The 21,841-nt window shown below is 39.9% G+C and overlaps 1 protein-coding gene across 2 annotated transcripts in view; it reads left to right on the top strand.

Moving 5' to 3' along the window:
- Nucleotides 1-21,841, top strand: part of COL12A1 (collagen type XII alpha 1 chain) — a 344,609-nt gene that overhangs the window by 64,138 nt on the left and 258,630 nt on the right. For both annotated transcript variants that reach the window (XM_085610958.1, XM_085610959.1), the window contains exons 11-13: nucleotides 13,865-14,137; nucleotides 16,655-16,927; nucleotides 17,169-17,441. In XM_085610958.1, the coding sequence (XP_085467084.1) occupies nucleotides 13,865-14,137; nucleotides 16,655-16,927; nucleotides 17,169-17,441 (819 nt within the window). The remainder of the gene's footprint in view (nucleotides 1-13,864; nucleotides 14,138-16,654; nucleotides 16,928-17,168; nucleotides 17,442-21,841) is intronic.

Below are 21,841 nucleotides of genomic sequence, written 5' to 3'. Positions count from 1 at the left end.
CTCATGCTCCCATTAACCTGTGCGGATGCCTTGACCTTTGTCACTCTTTTCTTCACAATATTTATCCGTGTTCAAATGAAAAATCCTGCACTTCAGTTTGCTTCGCTTTGAAATGGCGTTTACGTTTTTGTGTTTGGGAGCACTAAAGGCAGTTTTAAGTGCTCAACCACATTCTGCTGCTGCGAAGTTTCCGGCCTGGCAAACCTGCTGTCTACTGGCGCTCTGTCTGCGCCCTTAACCAAGGTGTGTGTATTCTGTTGCAGCTGCGCCCATCCCCCAGTCTGTGACAGTCACTGACTGGAGGTGGTTTCCGCAGAGCAGGTTGACCGGCCGGCCCTTTGTTATGCAAGAAGGCTCATTTGCACATCTTTAGCTGACCTTGGGCAGTGCCTTGCCTACCTTTCTGTCTCCCATTAAGAACAGGTGGCAACCTATTTGAGATCATTTTAAGAAGAAGCCTAGGAAACAGTTAATTTTAAACCGTAGTGACATCTTAGAAGTGAAATTGTATATGTTTAAAAAAAAAAGTAAACAGAGCAATAAACAGACTTCACAAGAAAATCCGCAGTAAAGTCAGTTATCGCTCTTACACGTGTAATTCATGTTGACAGTTAAAATGAAGCAAGCTTTAATTTAATTTCATTGCTTTCATTTTAGGAGGTATTTGTGGCCTTTATTTTTTAAATATAAAATTCAATATTCTGTTCAAGTTTCAGCTTTACTAAGTCAGATGCAAAGCTTTTTTTTTAATTATTGTTTTATGCAATTTGAGTTAAGTACAACAACAAAACAAAAAAACAAGAAGTTACCAATCGAATTTCCCATAATTATGTAGGTGAATTTTGTTGGTTACAGAAGAAAGGGGGAACAAGCATGTGTTCATAGCAGTTCTGTAAGTGGTACGAGAGTATAGTCCTGGATTGTTGGGGATGCATCGCGATTCACTTGGAATGGCATGTAGGTGCAGAGGGGCTCCAAATATGTTTAGGGTGAGTTTTCGCAAACATCAGCGCCCAATACTCCTCCAGCCTTTCGAAGTGCATAATTAAAAAAAAGCCCAGTAGCATCTTGAGAAAGGATGGATGTTTTTATTAGCGGTGCGCAAAGTTATTGCAATGTAATTGTTTTTCGAAGTTTTGAAAGATAAAGATTCCAGTTCATGTACCAATGCCTTCCACGCACAGATGCCAGCAGAAATATGCAGGTAGTGCACACATCATCACTCTTATAAGACAAAGGTGAATATGCTTGCGCTTTGAGAAAAAAAAAATTATGGTGCTGCAGTTGAACTCGCTAGAAAATGACTATCTAGACTATGATGACCTCATGAAGGGATTGATTGGGATCAGATGGGGGGAGTCTGGTTGTGCCCGTTGATCCTCTTCTTTCTGACCAGCCCAGAGCAGCGTGTTGTTCTGGACGAATCTTCTTTGCTGAGCAATTTTACCACCTTGGATCTAATTTTTCCAACTTACATCTTCTTTCTCCCCTCTGCTGTCTGATACTGTGATTTCCTCATTGACCATTTTATTGAGGAACATAGACCGCAGTGTAAGATGTATTCAGATGTCCATACAAAAAAATTATCGGATCTGCAAATAAGGTCAAGCAATCCTATTAAGATCATCTACTGATAGGCAGAGTTAAAGGATGGGTGTAGTGCAGAAGCCTAACTGATCAAATAGGTCATGTGATTTCATGCAGTTTTGTAACTAAGCATTTCACATCTTTCCAGTACGTTTCCGGGAAATGATAAATTACTGTTGGACCAAAGATTATTGAGTTCTGCAGTATCCAGAATTGCTTTTTTAAATATATGTAGAATCTAACCTGCTTTAAAAGCTCAACGTGTACAAATAGAAATTGAGAAACATTAAGAATATGAAGTCAGAGATGACATGTATAGAAAGAAGTTCCACAGCTAAAGAGTAGATGTGAGCCTCACTGTAATTGTTGGAATTAGTTGAAGTTATGAGTTAAGAAAAGTTCAACATCAAGGTGAGCAAGCCTAATTTAGCAATAAAAATATATGAGGTGAAAAATGAGGACAAAATCATTTGTCGTCTCAGAGTGGCATTAGCAAACTAATATGCACTGTGTGATCATTTTCTATTTAAGACTTGGGTAAGGGATTTATACACATTAAGAAAACTCTTTTTGACGACTGTCCATGCAGCAATATTAATGTAAAAGTAAGCACAGTTTTCAGATTTACATATTCCTAAATTCCTGAGTGATAGCTCAGGGTGCAGCACCCGACCGTGCCATTACTTCTCTAGGCACCAAATAATACCCAAGTTAGCTATTCGAGAACCAGGGTGGGAGTAGTTTAAATATTTCCTTGACATTTTTGAAGCAGGGTCACCCACAGTAGTTGTTTCCTAATAATTCTCTAAAGTGTCAAATTATTGGACTGCAAAAGCAGGAAAATGGATGAGCTTTCATTTAGTTTTATTGTTGTGAAGTCTTTGAGTTATGTAGGCTGTAGTTAGTTTATTGTGATTCATTAAATTATATTTTTTTAATCATCATCATCAGTCTTTATTCGATTAAAAGGATCATAAAAGACACAAACATATAACCAAACATGACGTAAAAAACCCAGAACAATTTTTAAAATCCATCAATAAATACTTAATTTTTTTTTTTTAAATGCATTAAACAAATCAGGATGACTACAGAATTAAGATTTGCATAATTAAAAACACCTACATCGACTACAGAGTAAAAGAATATCAATTAATGAGGTTCACATCAAAAAAACGGCCAGATTTACAAGAAAGTGACGCATCTGTACAGATGTGTCACTTTCCCGGCGCCACCCTGAGAAACCCTTGCACCACCATGGATGCGCCGTATTTACAATACGGCACTCCATGGAGCAAGGATTGACAAATGCGTAAAAAATTCTGACGCATCTGTTGGGCCAAAATTCACGCATTGCTGGAGTCGTGTCGCAAGCACGATGCAACTCCAGCAATGAATTTTGAGGAATATTTCCACTAGCAGGTGTAAGGTTTTGACGCAGTGGCGTCCTAGAAGTGACGCTGTGAAATCTTGTAGATTTCCCTGCGTCACTTTTACAAGGTTTTCCTGCGTGGGAACGCCCACCCTTCATTCATTATAGGTGACGCAGGTATAATGAGACGCAGGGCTTTACAACGTGACGCATCTCCCTAGATGCGTCACATTCTAAATTGGCCGCATTTTTTACACCACCGCTGCATCACAAAAGTGACGCAACGCCGGCGCAAAAGTGTCGCAAGGGGCCTGTAAATCTGCCCCAATGTACTTTTGTTACAATAAACTCTCAAATTATCCCATTCGAAGCAAGAGTAGGCTGGGGTCACTGTCTCCTTTGTCTGAAACTAATGTCCATTAGAGGCAAAAGCCAGTATCTATGACAAAAAAAGACATTTCACTCGCAGGCCATTGGGGATACGAAACCAAACAAATCAGTTACATAACAATTATATTTTACTGTTTGACTTGTGGCTCCCAAATATTTTCTTACATTGAAAGTGTCATTAGGCTCTGAGGGCATTAAAACACTCATACATCAAAGGAGATTACACTCATTTCTTAATCCAGCAGTCCCTTGCTGATTTGAGCTCTTTCTCCTATCTAAGTTGCAGTACTTCTCTCTTCCATCTCAAATTGTGTACTTGTGGAAATAATTCAACCATATTAATTTCTAACACAAACTCCTCCCTAATTGCAAGCTTACCTCTCCATGTAACTTTTGTAGCAGGCACAAAATGTACTTTCCCAACTTTGCCCTACTCAGCAAAACCCAAGACTTGTGTGTCAACCCCAGTCAAATCCTTAAAGGACTCTTGCATGACCTTTTAAGCACCCACCACCCTGCCTCACTCTCCCCAGCCATTCCTCGGCTGACACAGTTGTTGATGACCGGTCAGCCATGTGCCCTATACTCTGTCACTATAAGCAGCAGGAAAGTCCCCCCTTATCTTCTTGTGAGAGGATGTACCTTCGTCATAGCTTGCTTCATGACAGTCTTATGCTACCTGTATATGGGCACCAATAAAGACTTGACTGTCTCCTTTCTCATCACTATCTTCCATGCTGTGTCAGTGTTCAGGGGCTGCCTTTCCCAATCAGCAGATTTCTTATGTGTGCCTGCAGGCAGGAATGCTGCCTCCCTCAGGATGGCAAAGACTTCAAAGATGAGAGCAACCTTGACCCATAGGTTCTCACTTATGGGACCTGAGCTGCCTCCAAGTCTTCAGCTCTGCCTTTTCCACCAAGGGCCATCAGCACTGATCACCAGGAACTACCACCATATTTAGGTGAAGGTTCTCCCTGCATTGGACCTCCTCAGTTTTGCCTCCTCCCACAGGCAGTGGGAAACACCCAGAGAGGTACTGCTATGTTAGGTCCTGGAATCATGCCGGAGGCCCTGCTCCTCCTCAGTAAAGGTGAATGGTGACCCACAATTGCTGGTCGCTATCTTACTCCGTCCATAGCTACCTGGCCTGAAGGTTTCTTGACCCAGCATTTCCAGCTCTTTGGTCAATCATCAATGCCTGGCAGTTCACTACCATCCAACACCATTCTGACAATCGTATCAAAATCAAGTGTGGCAGTGCCTGACACATGCAGACCCACACACAGGAGAGTCACTTCAATCCTCACTCCATGCTCACCTTGTTGAAAGCCAACAGAATCAATAGAGGAAGTGCTGAGGGACTTGAAAAAGGGGAGTGCTATTAAAAGAAGCACTGTGATAGTTGAGTATATGGCATATTTATGGGCTGCATAAGAATTTTGTTAGCTTCTTAGTGTGTATTGGCTGTTTTTGGTAATGTGTTGCAGTTGCATTTATAAAGTATTTCAACCCACTTATGAGGCAGCAAGGTTCATTTTAAGAGGGCTATTATGCTACTTCATGGAAGTGTGGGTGTCAAGTGGCTTAGTTGAATAGTTTTTCAATGTCATGCATGAGAACCATAGTTGTGTTTTTATCTTTTTAATGTTGCTGTGCCTTGGCATGTACTGAAGCAAAAGGAGAGAAAGGACAGTGAAATGAAATGAAACACTCACTATGAGTAGCCTCATTATTTCCGATGGGAACTACAATTAAAGTTACCATTCGGCATCAGAAATTTGGGTTCTGCAATACCTCCAAAGACCTGGAGTTTCCCCCCAGGGACTTTGCCTGCTGAAAGCAGGGGCAGTCCCCCTTGAAACTCTGTGGCATGAGGAATTACAAGCAATCGGATGTTGTGTTTTTGATTCCCCTGGTCGCTCTAATTTCTGAGTGGCTTTTCCTATAGATGGCTCTGTAGGTAATGAAGTTAAGTCTTAAAGGCAGAGCATCTGGCAATTGGAAGTCAACAGAGTGCTGGAGGACAGGGTGGATGTGGTCATGTAGATGGATTCATTACAGTCTTCAGAGCAGACAGAACAAGGCCCCGGACTAGTGTCTTTGCATCATCAAGAGGAGAAAGGGCAAGTGGAATAGCCGCCAGGTGCATGTGAGATAAATGTGGAATGCAGAAAACTTCATAATAGAGTTTGCATGGTGTATTAAGCATTTATTGTGATTTGGTTCATTTAGGGAACATGGGAAAGGCTACAATTGATAGTCACTCCAAGGTTTCTCACTTTTGTCAATATGGGTGGTGCTGCACTAAATTCCTGATTTTACATGCTCGTAAGCCAGTAGTTCTACCAATTGCTTCATGTGAGGATAGAATCTCTGTTTTAGACCAGTTTAGTTTAAGGTGAATACTCAGTATTCATTGGTATTGACTTAAGTCAGTGGTCTTGTCCTGATGTTTCCACGTCCCTCTGTTGTTTCAACTTTAAGATGACCTTCATGGGGTCAGTGCACTTGTAGCATGTTAGGTTGAGGATATTGAGGAATTTAGGTAGTGGTCTCAGGTAGGCATTAAAGGGCAATATTGTGATGAGTGAGCTTTAAGGAACAGCATAATTAATGTTGACATTTGGTGATGTGAATTGAGCAGCAAGATTATGCTGGGTTTAATGGAAAGGTAGGAGGAGAAGCAGTCAGAAGCTAAGTTCGTCTAAGCTTACTATGAGGGAGTGGTGGTGACCTGTGTCAAAAGAAGCGGTTAGAACCAGCAGTGAGAATTCAGCAACTCCGGTCCTGTCCATGGCGGTCTTCACATTGTCTGAAATGGAAATCAGAATTCAGTTGATGCCTCCCCAATTGTGGCCAACCCTGGCATTGTGGTTGTCCCCCAGCATCATAATGGCTACAATCAATATATTTTGCGTCTACTTGGCCAGCCACTGCATTATTGCACAGTGCTATATTTTGAGAATCCTTGTCATTGTGCTGGATATCAATGAGATGTAATGGCAGTACCTGGGCACCTAAGGCAGAATCTGTTCATGCAAGGGGTTTGTACATTTGAGTAACTAAAGGAAATGAAAGGCTGATTTTATAAAGTATGCTACAATTTTGAGGCAAGGATTGTGTCTTTTCAGAAAAATACATTTTTCCTTTGATAATTGAGTTTGTATATCCCAAGTTGAAAGCATTTATTTGCTAGAAAAAAGGAATTGACCCAAACTGATATGCTTATGTTTGAGGGCAAAATAATTGTGTTTTCATAACGTATTGAAAGTTGATATTTGAATGATAAAGGTAGCTGTCTGAGGAAGACCCATTAGTGCTTTTATTCATTTTTTCTAGAAGGCTGCTATAGCTGTTATTTCATTGGACGTGTGGTGGAATTTCACTTAGATGAAACACTTTTTGACACTAATGTCCCCTCTCCGGATGATTGGGGGTGGTCACTAATGTGAATAGGATGCTCACTAAAAATGTCAACTCAGATGTGGTCACTATTGTAACAGCTATAAAATGTGATGGTAGCTCAGGATTATTTTCAGTACTCAGAAGTAGCTCTCATTACAGAAAGCTTGGAGACTCCTGATGAAGAAGCAACATTTTTTGAAATGCAGAGGAAGACTCAGCATTCAAATCTCAGGGAATTAAGAGTTTATGGGTGTAACCCCCTGGAGGATGCAGTTTCAAACCAGCAGGGTACACTTGGCTTACAGAAACACAGACTATTTAGTTTTCTATCTGTAATAGTGACAGGAAATTTGCTGGAAGACTTAGCTTCCAAACCACCCCAGAGTTATAGGTCTATGGAGTTGCAGCAATGCACAAACAGAAAAATACTCCTTCCAAAATCACCAGAAAAAATGTCTAATTACCTCCCAAGTGGTGCAGGTGTAAAATCATCACAGAATTAACAGTCTATGAAGTTTCAATAGAAGCAGCATGGGTGCAATCCAGTGAAAGATGTAGTTTCCGTAAACAACCATGGAACTGATTATTTAGTTGTCTATGGGCCATCAAGAAGTAGTAACAGGAAACCGCTGGAAGACTTGACTTCCAAACCATCAGGGAGTTTTGAGTTTATGGAGTCCACCTAGATCTCAGGGATACACCCTCAGAAATACACACCTTCCAAAACTACCAGAAACATGTCTAATGAACCCCCAAATAGTGCAGGGGCCACTGAAGCAGCTTTAAAAAATCATGACAGAATTAGGAATATGTAGGTTCCATGAATAAGCAGGGAATAAAGAGTAAATGGAGCAACCTAGTAGCAGCATAGGTGAAACCTACCAGAAAATGCAGCTTTCAATACCACCAATTTATGAAGAGGGGGCAGGCCCTACGGTGGTTTCAACGCAATCATTATTGTAGAAAGGAGTATAGTGTTCTTCCCAGATACAGGAAGGAATGTACTTTCTTCAGTTTAGCAACCCCAAGGTAAAACTTCTAATGCCCCTCTGTCTTCTAAAGATCATGATATTGCTCAGTACTTCTTCACAGCATATAGCAGGACTTGAAGCCTTTAGGATCTCTAAGAATCAGAATTCTTGAGTCTGTGTTATGAAGAGATGGGTTCTGTATCCCAAATTGCTCCGGCCTAACTCGACAGCTAGACTGTGCTTTGGCAGAAGGAGGGAGTTAAAGTCTACCTTAGAGAACTTAAAACTTTTTAAATATTTTGTAGGTTCTCAAATGTTCTTAGTTCTTTCAGAGGCTCTTTGATGAAAACCTATGAAGCCCAGAAATCTCATAATATGTTGTGTCTATACCATTTAGGAAAGAAAGGTTCTCTCTAGCAACTCTTGGTGTTGATACAATGGCCAGCCCTGATTTTGAAGTTGTGGTGTTACTTTAATTTTAACCATTATCATTACTCTAGCTGTAACTACACCAAATAATGGAAGTGTTACAATTTGTACGTCAAGTCTACTAGACAGCTCAGCTGTCTGTTTGCACACCACCTATTGTGGTCTTACCAAGGGCTTACCTTGGCTTATAACCAGTCTATTGCTTACCAGTGGTTGGTTCCACTGTCACTCTTATTTACTTGCTTCTTATTCAATGGCTTTCCATGTTACAGCTTTTCAATATTGTGTGTGTCTTTCTCCTGGAGCATAACCTCTTTACTGTCTCTCTGACTGGCTGGCTTTTTATAACACTGGTTGACTGTTGCTATTGCTTTTATTATTTATGGATTGTGATTGACTTTTGTTATTATTTAGTTATTGTTATCAGCATTTTCCATATCAAATATATTAAAATACATACACCATTGATGATTACACTTTACTCTACTCCACTCTTGACACTTTACACCACTCTCTGACACGTTACCCCACTCTACTTCACTCTGCAGCACTTTTCTCCACTCTGCTTCACTCTACGAAACTTTACTCCGCTCTGCTTCGCACTACAACAGTTTGCTTCATTCTTCTCCACTCTATGACACTTTTCTCCACTCTACTGCACTTTACTTCATTCTACAACACTTTACTCTACAGCACTTTACTTTACAACCCTTGTCTACACTCTGTGGCACTTTACTCCACTCTACTCCACACTCTAACACTTTACTTCACTCTACAACACTTTAAACCATTCTACTCAACTCTGCTTCACTTCACTCTGCTCCACTCTATGACACTTTGCTCCACTCTGTTCCACTCTACAAAACTTACTCTACTCCACTTCTCTATGGCACTTCACTACTCTCTATGGAACTTTACTCCACAAAACTCTACTGTGCTCCACTCTAGAACACACAACACTTTACTCCACTCTACAACACATTACCCGACTCCATGACACTTTACTCCACTCTGTTTCACTCTACAACACTTACTCTACTCCACTTCACTCTGACACTTCACTACACTCTATGGAACTTTACTCCACTCTGCTCCACTCAACAACACTTTATTCCATTCTACTCTACTCTGCTCCACTCTACAACACACAACACTTTACTCCACTCTACAATACTTTGCTCAACTCTATAGCACTTTACTCCACTCTATGATACTTTACTCCACTCTATGCCACTTAACTCGACTCTACTCCACTGTACAATGCTTTACTCCACTTTACTCTACTCCGTTTCACTCTATGACACTTTACACCTCTCTACAACACTTTAATCCACTCTGCTCTACATTGCTCCACTCTATGACACTTTAATCCACTCTTCTCTACTCTACTCTACAACGCATTACTCCACTCTACACCACTTCAATCCTCACTACTTTACATTGCTCCACTGTTCTCCACTCTATGACCCTTTGCTCCACTCTGCAACACTTTGCTCCACTCTACAACACTTTGCTCCACTCCGCTCTACTTTACAACACTATACTCCATTCTACTCCTCTATACAACACTTTACTCCACTCTGCTCCATCGGCTCCACTCTACTCCACTTTGACACTTTACTCCACTCTACAAAACTTTACTCCACTCTACAACACTTTGCTCCACTCTAATCTATTCTGCTCCATTCTACGACACTTTACTCCACTCTGCTCCACTTTAGAACACTATACTCCATTCTATTCCTCTCTACAACACATTACTCCACTCTACAATACTTCACTCCACTCTGCCCCGCTCCACTCCATTCTACTTTACTCCAAAACACTCCACTCTACGACACTCCACAACACTCTTCTCCCCTCTATGCCACTCCAGAACTCTCCAGTCTATACTCCTCCATTCTACACCACTTTATTCCACGACACTCTAAAACACTCCACAAAACCCCACAACACTCATCTCCCTCTCTGTTACTCCCCAACCCTCCACTCCACTCCACTCTCCTCCCCTCCGTACCACTCCACTCTACTGCACTCTACTCTACAACACTCCGCGACATTCCATGACATTCCACTCCATTCTACTCCAGTACACATAACTCCTCTCTATGCCACTCCAAAACACTCCTCAACACTCGACTCTAAACCTCTCCACATTACTCTATGCTACTTCATGCCACACCACTCTACGCCTCTTCATTCTACCACACTTTACTCCACTTTGGAGTATGCTGGTGTAGAAAATGGCTAAACACACATTGGCAGAGCCAATAGCTCTTGTATACGTGAGACCTTATGCCTTTGTCAATGCTTGTTATGATTGCTCTTCAACCACACTTGGGAATGTCAACAAACTGTGTTAACTTGGATAACTTTAGGAACTGTTTTTACATTAAGCCGTTCAAATGTTTTAAATTATAATTACATATAATGGCAATATCTGAATATATCGTCTAAGCAGTTTACTATCAGTATAAGAACTTTCCTTTTCTGTTAAAAATAAACTTCCCCATGCTGTGGGTATAACGTTGCTTCAGTTCGCTACCTGTGAGAACGTAGCCATTACCGCAAAATACCGCTAGTCTCTCACTCATCTAGCCATCATCTAAAATAACTTATTCCACGTTGCTTATTAATATTTAAACAAAGGCAAAGCAATAGAAAGATTTTGTATTTCTGGTACGTACTAGCATTAAAATGTAACAATAGGCACTGATGCCTCTAAGTTACTTGCCAAAAACAATGAAATCAGTTTATTTGTATTGAGTCTATTGCACCATCATTCTTTAATTGTAAATAAGGATACAATGGCAACAGTGAAGTATTCTGGATTACAAAACTGACCAAAATTGCTTTTAGCAATGTTATAAAACCACTAACAATATATAGACCCAAAATGTCAAAGTTCAAAAGCTTCATGTCAATAAAGATTTATTTTAATAAACAGAGAAAAGGTACATTTGAATGAAAAATACTTTGATAAACATAGTGCTATGCAGCTTTTACTTTGAAATGTCTGTCTTTTCTGCTGCTAATATGTGTTTCTGGTGAGCAAAGTGTGTTTAAATGCAAAGTGTGGCTATGGCTATGGCTTGGTGTCTGTGTATGAATATGTCATCATGACAAAGCAGTGCATTTTTTAAGTCTGGCTGAACATACATGTGGTATACTCAGTCAATCAACATCATGTAATCAAATTTTGTTTAAGTGCACGTAATCAAATCAGTTCCTACAAAAGAATTCCATAATTGTCACAATTCTAACATAATAAATGTAAAGGCAGAAATTCAAAGATTCTGTTTAACTCTGTAGTCCTAAAAAAGATGCTCGGGTGCTCTGACCTACTGCAAAGGTATCAAACAACTTGGCACAATGGCAATTTGCGCATCCCACATTGTCCCATGTCAAAAATTTCTGGTGCTCGCTCTCCTCTCTACATATTGTTCTGCTCTTTAAATCACTCAAAATAAATATTATTGTGATGTTCAAAAATTATTTTAATAAGTTTACTAATTTTATAAGAACATCCCTCGTCTGTTAAAAATATACTTTCCCGTGCTGCAGGCATAACATTGCTTCCGTTCACTGTCTGCAAGAACGTAGCCCACAGCACAAAACAGCTCTAGTCACTCACACAGCTAGCCATCGAAAAGAAGTGCATATTAGTATGTGAACAAAGGCAAAGCTACATAAAAACTCAGAATTCCTGATACACACATTGAAATGTAACAATAGGCATTAATGCCGCAAGGTTATTTGCAAAAAACAATCAGATCAGTTTATATCCGATTTCAGTGCAGTGCACCATCATTCTTTAATTGCAGATACGTATCAAAAGGCAAACGTGAAGTATTTTGGGTTTAGAAAAGGGACCCTAATTGCTTTTAGCAATATTTATAATACCACAAACTATTTTCAGACACAAAAAGTCTAAATTAAATACCTTCATGCAAATAAAAAAATTATTTTCATAAATAGAAAGGTTCATTTCCATGAAAATATTTGAATAATTATAGGACTATGCAGCTTTCCCTTTCAAATATCTGTCCTTTGTGCTGCTAGCATGAGATTCTGGTGAGCAAAGTGTGTTTAAATGCAAAGTGTGTTTAAGACTGCAGTACCATCACCTGTCTACGGGGGCAGAGCTGAGCACAAATATAAACACACTTGATGTAACACAGGTCCCCACAAGGCAATTTTTTTTAAAGTTGTAAAAATTGACACAGATGTTCCTGAAGCCATTTTTTATCATTTAGAAGACATTGCCTTGTGGGGACCTGGGTTCAAGTCCCCACAGTGCACTCAAGTCCCCACAGCGTGAGTGTGTTATCACACCCAAGTCCCCACAAGGATAGTAACACAAACCCACACACACACACACACACACACACACACACACACGCACACACACACACACACACTCTCTCTCTCTCTCTCTCTCTCTCTCTCCCTCTCTCTCTCTCTCTGGTAAAGGTATGTGTTATAAAAGCAACAAAAAAAGCATGCGTGGAAAATGCATGCACGCTAATGGCACTGTGTGTTTAATACTGCATTGCAAAACATGTTTGCGTCTTAGCAAGACACTGTGTCTTGCAGTATTTTCTCCGCAGCTATTGTTGAACAATGGCTTGTGCCATTCTAGGGGCCCGATTCCGATGAAGTTTGGAAATCTTCCCAACCGAATCGGTTTGGGAATGGTTTTGACCGACTCGGATCAGGAGAGTCCGACCAATCGTTTACGGTGCATCCGAATGCTTCCATATACGATTTGGTTGGACTCCCATTGACTTCAATGGAAGCCTATGTTCCGACTGAATGCATAGGCTCCCATTGAAGAAAGGGGTGGCTGGGGAAAATCAGGCACCCTGTGGCAGGCACCCCTTCCTTAAAATTAGCTGGAAACTGAGATTTGTGTGTGAGGCTGGATCCTTCCTGAGGCCCACAACTTTATATCTATTTATTGGAAGGAAAAGTCCAGCGTTTGCACATTAAAAATGTTGACTAAAATCAAAGCTCTAAGATGGCGCCTCCTGAGTAACTCCTGCATTACTGACATTGCAGCTGCTTACCAAGTCATAGTGGTGCAATAATGCAGTGGTCAGAATGTATTTTCTGAGCACTGGGACCTGGGACTTAAAGATGTTTAGCTCAGTATTGCTGGATAACTGGGATCATTACTTTATTTGGTTTGGCATGATATACAAAGCAATATCCAAACATAAGGCTCTTCGGCAGAAGAGAAAGAAAACAAGCAAAAATAAAAAAAGATCTTTGACTTTTCACCTTTCCATGTTATAAAAATGTCACGCCACAGAACACTCTGGAAAATCAACATTTTAAGTACAGTGTTTATTAAAACATGCACCAAAGGTCTGCTTTTGGAGACCTCCCAAAGTGGTTAGAGGGCTGTATAAGGAAGAAGACCAAGGAGCAATATAAGATTTCTTTTTAATTTTATTGCAGCATCACTTATTCTATCACATATCAGAGAGTGATATTTGTTAGATCATTTATAAAATAATTCAATACTGAAGGCACACAGATTTAATTCTTTTTTTCTCATTACCTTGTGGCCAGCGATAACTCATGATTACATATGTTCAGTTTCAAAATGTTGTTTCAAAGCACTGTATTTACCAACCTGGCTAAAAAAGATTGGCTGTTGCATGTGAGGGGGTGAATGTGCTAATCCTGTGATATTTCCTGACAGCTTTGACACCTCCCAGGGACTTATCCTTTGCTGAGGTGACCTCCAGCAGTTTCCGCGTGTCCTGGTCTCCAGCTGCAGAATATCCTACTGCCTACCTAGTGAATTACACTGTAGCTCTTGGCGGGGAGGAGTTTGTTGTCTCAGTACCCGCTGCAACGACGAGCACAGTCCTCACCAATTTATTGCCCAAAACGACATATGAAGTCAGAGTGGTGGCCGAGTACCCCGAAGGAGAGAGCCCTCCGCTTAAAGGAGAAGAAACAACATTGGAAGGTAAATGGTTTATTCCTTCAAAGGCAATATTCTCCCTAAACATACAATGGACATGGTCTCACTATGCATATTCATATATTTTTTTTTAGCCAGAATAGAACTGTTGCGTTCAATCCTAAAACATTGGCTACATAATAATATACAAATTCATTTTTACGCCAGGTCTTTCGGATAATCTTAGTGCTTAGGGGTATTCAGTACGGGCACAAGGAAATCCATACAGGAGTGTTGTTTGAGTTCAGGTCTCTAATTTCTGTACTATCCACTGACTACTTTTCAATAAACCAAAAGATAATGTATTTTTCCCATCAACTTTGATCTTCATATTTGCTTTATGCCACTGAAGAATCTGAAATTTGGAAGCATGCTGAATTTGCTCATAAATGAGTCTTGCAATGCAGCATACACTTGAAGTCTGGCAAGAGCCTGTTTGAGTTTTCCATCAAGACTGCCAACAACTGGCACGATTCCTGTGAGGCTGGATGTGAATTTGCTGAAGATGCATGTTCCAAAGGAGTTAGATATGGGCAGTGTACGAAACGCCATGATAACTTTTTGAATAGGAAGTCAGTGTTAAGCAATCATATAAATATATTCTTGTGACAAGGCCTCTGTAAAATATGGACTATTGCCTACTAGGAGTACTGCCTACATCTGAACTGCAAACGTACCCTGTATTGAATTGTACAGTACTTATCTGCAGAACCAACTCAACGAGCTCCCTCATTTGGTAAAGAGGCATGGCAGAACAATGCTTTTTAAAGAAACATGGCATGATATTACAACTAAAAAGTGAAGCATCAGTATGTCTGAAGCAATAGGAGTAGCAAAACTAGGCAATTGATTTTACTGTTTCCATGGACTTTGTATGTTTCAGGTAAACTGCATATTGAACATATTGGGCCGCATAACAATGCTAGGTAGGTTATGAATGTAAAACAGGTGTTGTGTATTGCAAACACATCACCTGGAATTCTAAAAGCAGATTCAGATTGCAGTTCATACTTTAAAAATGATTTTGTACTCAAAGACTTTAGGAATATTATCAAATAAATCAACAACACAATGCAAATGGCGTGCTACGCAAGAACACCCATGTATCAATATACATTCAGACATGTGGCATGGAGAGTTGGATAGCTGTGAGATTATTATTAATGGAATATGACCAAGGGTCTTCCTATTCTCTGTGGGTGATTTTATTGCAATTATAACCGTGGCGGAACAAAATAGGAATCCTCAGTGACACTGCCTGAGCCCCAGACACTATTCTTACTAACTGAGAGTTTTTGATGACTGATAGAACCACTAGTTCGAAATCCCAAAGAGAGCGTCTAAAGTCTGAAAGCGAATGATAACATCTTAAGAAAAGTTGAATGGACAGTATTTTTCATAAGGACACCCATTCCTCCCATACTTATCCAATGTCATAACTCTTTGGCAATATCTTTCTGTTTCAGCCTCAGTTTCACAGTTTCTCTCTCATCACTACTCACTGGCTGTAGCACACTCAGTTCATTAGATGTTACCCACCAAAATATGTCTTCTGTTGGGTATATAGCCGGCGGTTCTCATGTAACAGAATAATATTCTGAATAAAAATGGAAAATAACACTTTTGTGAGTGTTAAAGAAAACACAACTGTGCAAAAATCAGCTTGAATGGGAATGTTAAAACAGTTCCTAAATTATTAGCAGATCTTTAAGTTAGCCAAAGAAAGAGCATTGAACGTTATTTATACCATTCCACATTTGTAACAATTTTTTAAGGCGCCAGGGTAGGGAATAGTTTATTAACCTTCATGAGGCCTCAGGGAAAATCACATTAATATATGTTGTTGCCATGAATCGTTTTACCCCTGGTAAAAGTGCAGATAAACATTCATGGCATATTTACAATAAGGGCTAGGGCGGTTGCTTGCATGCTTTTAGGTTGGCAAATTTTAAAAAACAGGTTTCGTTTGGAGATTTACACTGACCTGCCTCATCTGTAAAATTCAGTAATTTTTTTTCCCTTCAAGGATGCCATTAGTATTCATTGATGTAACTCAAGGACTGCATCAAGTGTGGTTTTCAATTGTATTCAACGACGCCCCTATCCCGAAATTAGTACAATGATATGACACATTTCCAGATATATATTAATCATGGATATTCCACGTGTTCTTTATGGATTCAGACCTCTATGCTTTTTGGCTAGTAGATATGACATATTCATTTTGATAGTGAAGAAAGCCTACCTGTTTTGGAACAGCTGCGATTTAGATCTTTTTCTCCCTCTGAGTTTCAAATTGTCTTAAAAAGTGCAGTGACATGAGATGAGGTTGGTTACAAGATAGTACATTTCATATACATACATGAAATGTACCAAGATATGGTGATTCCATTGGAAATGACCCCCAATAAAGGGGGCACCAGAGACTTCATTAAAAAAAATCTGCATTTTTGCGGTTTTTTTAAGCAAATTAAGTCGGTATACCTGACCTTATTTTGTAATGGTATGTCTGATTTCTTGCAGTTAGAGGAGCCCCTCGGAACCTCCGAGTGACGGATGAAACAACAGACAGTTTTAAAGTTGGCTGGACACCAGCCCCAGGCAATGTTCTTCGGTACAGAATTGCCTATCGGCCAGTGGCAGGAGGGGAGAGAAAAGAAGTGACAGTCCAAGGGAATGAAAGAGCAACAACCCTCCATAACCTCTTTCCAGATACGAAATATCACGTGTCCGTCATTCCGGAATATCAATCTGGTCCTGGAACTGCACTGAATGGAAATGGAGCCACCGAAGAAGGTATTCTATCAAAAACATTTTGAAGCCTGTTTTGCGATTTTATTGCTGCATATCTAACTTTTGTAATAATGTCCAACAGGATTACAACATCAAATGATAAAGTCACTAGTCTACACTAGTTTAGAAGCTGAAAATGTTCGAAACATATTCAAACCACCAACACTTATAACTCTGATTCAATTGAATACCAACACATTTTATTTCTGCTTGAAAATGTAAATTCTTTTAATTTGTCTTCCAGTGGTTGGAGAGCCCAAAAACCTGAGGGTGTCTGAGCCTACAACTTCCAGCATGAGGCTGACCTGGGATAAAGCTCCAGGCAAAGTACAACGATATCTTGTAACCTACACTCCAGCCGCAGGTGGTGACTCAAAAGAAGTGACTGTAAAGGGAGATACCAGCACCACGGTACTGAAAGAATTGGATCCAGGCACTACCTATGCACTAGCGGTAAACCCACTTTATGCATCTGGAGCAGGAACAGCGGTCACTGGTGAAGGAGCCACCCTTGAAGGTAATTATCCTATTAAATACTCAGAAGTATTGAGTGATACAATTTTATGATAATGCAGTGATTAAGACACCTGTACAAAGTTGATGCTTCATAAAAGGTTTGCAGTATGCCTGAATGGATACTACCACTCAGGACTGCAAGTTATATTGGGTTTGGGAATCCAACCTGTACTACCCATGGCCTTATAGACACCTAAAGCCAGGAGGAAAATATGCCCACTAAAGGGCCTAGTATTTGAAAATGCAGCTCTTAGTAAATCCAAGATAGAATGGGGAAGTAACTGTTTTATATGTTTGGATCTGGATGTGGAGAAACATCATCCTGTATAGGTGTCCTGGAATAATGTACTTCTTTTTTTTCATCCAACTTGTTACTTGTGGCACCTAATAGAGCCTCAGGACGATACCATTAGTCTACAATTGCCCTGTTACTACTAAGGTCCACAGTGGTTATTAACTAGTGTTGAGGTCAACTAATTAGCTCAAAGGGTTTAAAGGGGTGAATGATTAAACATATCAGTATGGTATTTTGTGCAGCATGATAGGTTAAACTCAATGAATGAATCTCATAAGTTTTTTAATGAGTTTATCACTGGTGAGTTACAGGCATCACAGAAAGTCTTAGTAAGAAGAGTTGTTCTTTGATAAATACCACGTGCCATGTAGGAGTAAAAACATCGAAATTGTCATCAAATGAGGATAACTAGGAACATGTCTTTCTATTTCATGCTGACTCATACATTTATTGACGATTATGTGAATGGCTCGTATTGCCTCTTACGCCCCCCAGTGTCAACTCATAAACTGAAAGTCTACAAGCGCCTATGCATAGCTGCTTACTTTTCTTTTCTGCTGTTTTTTCCTGCATAATTTGGAATGTTTTTATCATATTGTTGCATACATAGTTTCCTCCAGTGCATACACTTCTCGGATCTTGTGCTCCCCCTCATATGACCAGTGCTTTAGATTGCGTCTCATTATGGAAGCATGTCTTTCAGTTGTGGTAAGATCTGGGCACACTACTAAAGCTGAGGCATTGTTTTTGAGGAGTACCTCTCAACTTGCACCTCAATATCAATCTTTCTATTTTCATTACACTGTCTACTTCATACCCACTTTGGGATCTCTGACATACTATCTTGTTAATTGCCTGTAAACTCTTGAAACTTTACTTTGCAATTGTCTGACCTAAACTGTAGCTCCCATACTCGGACCATCAAAGTATTTCTTCATATGATGTATGCAGATGATTATTAGATGCCTGTCAGGCTGATATGCTAGTAATTGTAGTAGCAGACAGTGTTTCTTTTTATCAATGCCAATTTATCAATGCCAATTTATCAATGCCTCAGACTTTTCAAACACTTCAGAAAATGCTCCTCAGGTGCCATGGTAAAGGAACACTCTTTGAGTTGACAGATTGTGTTGTATGTAGAAAGATCGACCACCAAATCGTTTAGTAGCCTAAACAACCAGATGGCCAGTGGTTTCTAGGAAGATGATCTTGGGTACACTGATGGTTGGTAAGGCTGGAAGACCTTATTTTTATAGCCTGTGGGCACACAATGGAAGAATCAGTATACTGAAAGGGTTTTATTTATGGTTTCTTGATCAGAAACCATTTGCCTGCTTTACTGGAAGTACTTAAGTAATGGTAACTACTTATCACTAAAAGGAGCAAAGTGTAATGATTATGGACCTTCACATTTATCCTAGTGCCATCTTTATGAGCCCCATTTATAATCTCCTATAGTAGTGCAAGCAGGATTAATGGCAAGGTAAGCACACAAGCAAGTTTTAAAGGGGGAATCTGAAATGGAGCATATGATGCTCTTTTGTTCTGAGGTGTTGGGAGGAAGACTGAGTCTCTGGATTCTTCTAGTGAGTAAGGAGGTGATTCATCTGAGTGTGCCTCCTTGAATTTTGATGTGGTGGAGTATATTGATATGGGTATGGTGGGATATGGTGTCAAATGCTGCTAAGAATTCGAGGAGGATCAGGGCCGCCATTTTCCCTCGGTCATGGAGGGCTCTGATGTTGTCTGTGGAGGCTATGAGGGTGGTTTTGGTGTTTTGGTGGGTGCAGAATCCAGACTGGGAGATGTCCAGAAGGTTGTTGTTCACCAGGTGTTCCATGAATTAGCGGTTGATGGCCTTTTCGCGGACCTTGGCGGGAATGGGAGCAGAGAGATCGGATGGAAGTTCTTGAGTTCATAGGGTTAACTGATGATTTCTTGAGACGGGGGTTGACTTTGTCATGTTTCCATTCATCAGAGAAGGTGGCCGTGGCGATAGATGTATTCAAGATGGTGGTGAATTTGTTCCAAGTGAATCACAGTTTAAATCACTACTTTTTGTATCCATTCCCCTATAACTTTGTTAAAAGTACAATAAAAGTAGTAAGTGATGAAGACAGACACAGAAATAATTGTTAAATTTCCCTATGAGGATTTTTGCATTTGGGCATAAATTCTGTTTAAATGACTATTTAAATGACTGTATGCAAGTATGAGGCTGACAACTTTGAGATCATCATCAAGGTTTGTTTACGTATGAAGAGCATTAATGTTTCAAGTATTAGTGATAGTTGAAGCTGCCCTATACTAGAAAGGCAACATGACATGCATGCACAGGATCATTGAGTGGAAACCTGTGAAAGCTGAAGAGCACAAAGAAATGAAAATTGTAATTATCAACATTGGTTATTATTAGAAAGCTCTAGCCTGTAAAACTAAAATATGAAAATGCCTATCATTGATGACATTTAGAAAGTAAGAAAATAAAAATGAGTAATGGGTTCAAACAGTGATCTACCTATCTGTTTTGTAGCGGATATATCTGACCATGCATGCTGTATTTAAAGCTGATTTAGAGATGTGGATGTGTGTGTGGTTTCTGCCTACACTTTTTATGGCTGGGCTTGACTGTGCAGCAGGCAACAGACAATTGTGTGAGTATCACTAGAGAGGGATTTTGGCTCTGCCTACATGTTAGGAGCCAGGAATACATGTTTTGATTGGGTAGAAGTTGTGTGTTTCCACAAAAAAAGTGCTTGCCCTCCGGCAGCTCTAATCAATTTGTTTGTGTATCCAGCTGACAAAGCTTGAACTTTCAGGGGCACACACATAACATTGGAATGCTATTAAACTAACTTAGATGGCTAGATAATTTATGTTGGCAACAGCACAGATGGGAGGAGGGCGGTCATTAACCTGCATATATTTTTAGTTCTGGCTTTGCAGTGCAACTGATCTTTTAACCTAGACCACAGTACAACTAACCTTTTAACCCATATCAATATTATTCTACAGTTCTTTGCTTCCACACAAGTCCATATCATTTCCCATGCTATTTACTTGTAACGATTCACCATACTAGAACACATTTCTTTAAAGTCAGATCTATTGACCTTGTCAATGCTTGTTCTTCATTTTTTGCCAACAAAGAAATGTTAATATAGTAGGAAGTGTTCGCTTTTTCTGATGCCAGTGCCCAATCTGGATCACCACATTAAAAGGGCTTTTAAAGTGGCAAAGCTGAACCTGATCAGACATTAGAAAAAGGTATTGCTGTAATTCAGGGTAAAGGGTCGGTACTACTTCTTGAAGACTGGAGTGGAGCATATTTTGGGAAGTGAGTTATTTACTTTGTGCTGCAGATAGAACTGGTACTTACCGGATTTAGTTATTCTATATTGTGATTGTTCGGGGTAAACTATTGGACTGATTTAGAAATGTCAGTCTGTTGAGCTATGTTGAGTGGGTGATTTAATTTGTCATTTGGGAACTTTATTTGTATGGGTCCAATTTCAAAAAGTGTTATGCCATCCACTTCTTAATGTGGAAAAGTAATTCTTTGAGTCTCAGCATTGAGCCAATGGTAGAACTCTATTTCATAGTAGTACATATTTGTGAGGTGCATGTAAAAAAAAGGCCATTACAGAATTTTAAAATTAGTTTGCTGTTGAATGTGATGGAATTTTCTGAATTAAGCATTTGGGTACAGTCTTGTAAGAAATAGGCAAAATGTAGAACAAAACTTGAGATTGCCATGCAGGGTTTCAATATGACAGACAGCACGTTGTGGGTAATAATACTGAAACTGGGCCATGATTCAAGCAATATGAGTTAATTCCTTGCATTAAGCAGAGGTGGGTTGTGAATACAAGCTGGTGTGATTTCTGAAATGTCTGTTATGCTGGGGTAAATGGGTGCCCTTGGGAAAGAAAGCCTCAAAGTCCTGATTTGAGAGCAAGAGTTTGATGCTGCATCAGGTACATTTATCAATCAATCAGTAGATTTGTAGAGCACTTCTTGTCACTCATGAGGGTATCCAGGTGCTGGCATGGTCCAGTTGATTAGCCAAATAGACAGGTCTTCAGGGACTTTTAGAACTCTGGAAG

The sequence above is a fragment of the Triturus cristatus genome, chromosome 6 (assembly GCF_964204655.1).
Source record: "Triturus cristatus chromosome 6, aTriCri1.1, whole genome shotgun sequence".
NCBI lineage: Eukaryota > Metazoa > Chordata > Amphibia > Caudata > Salamandridae > Triturus > Triturus cristatus.
The sequence above is the reverse complement of the archived record's forward strand: the minus strand, read 5'-3'. Positions and strand labels throughout refer to the sequence as shown.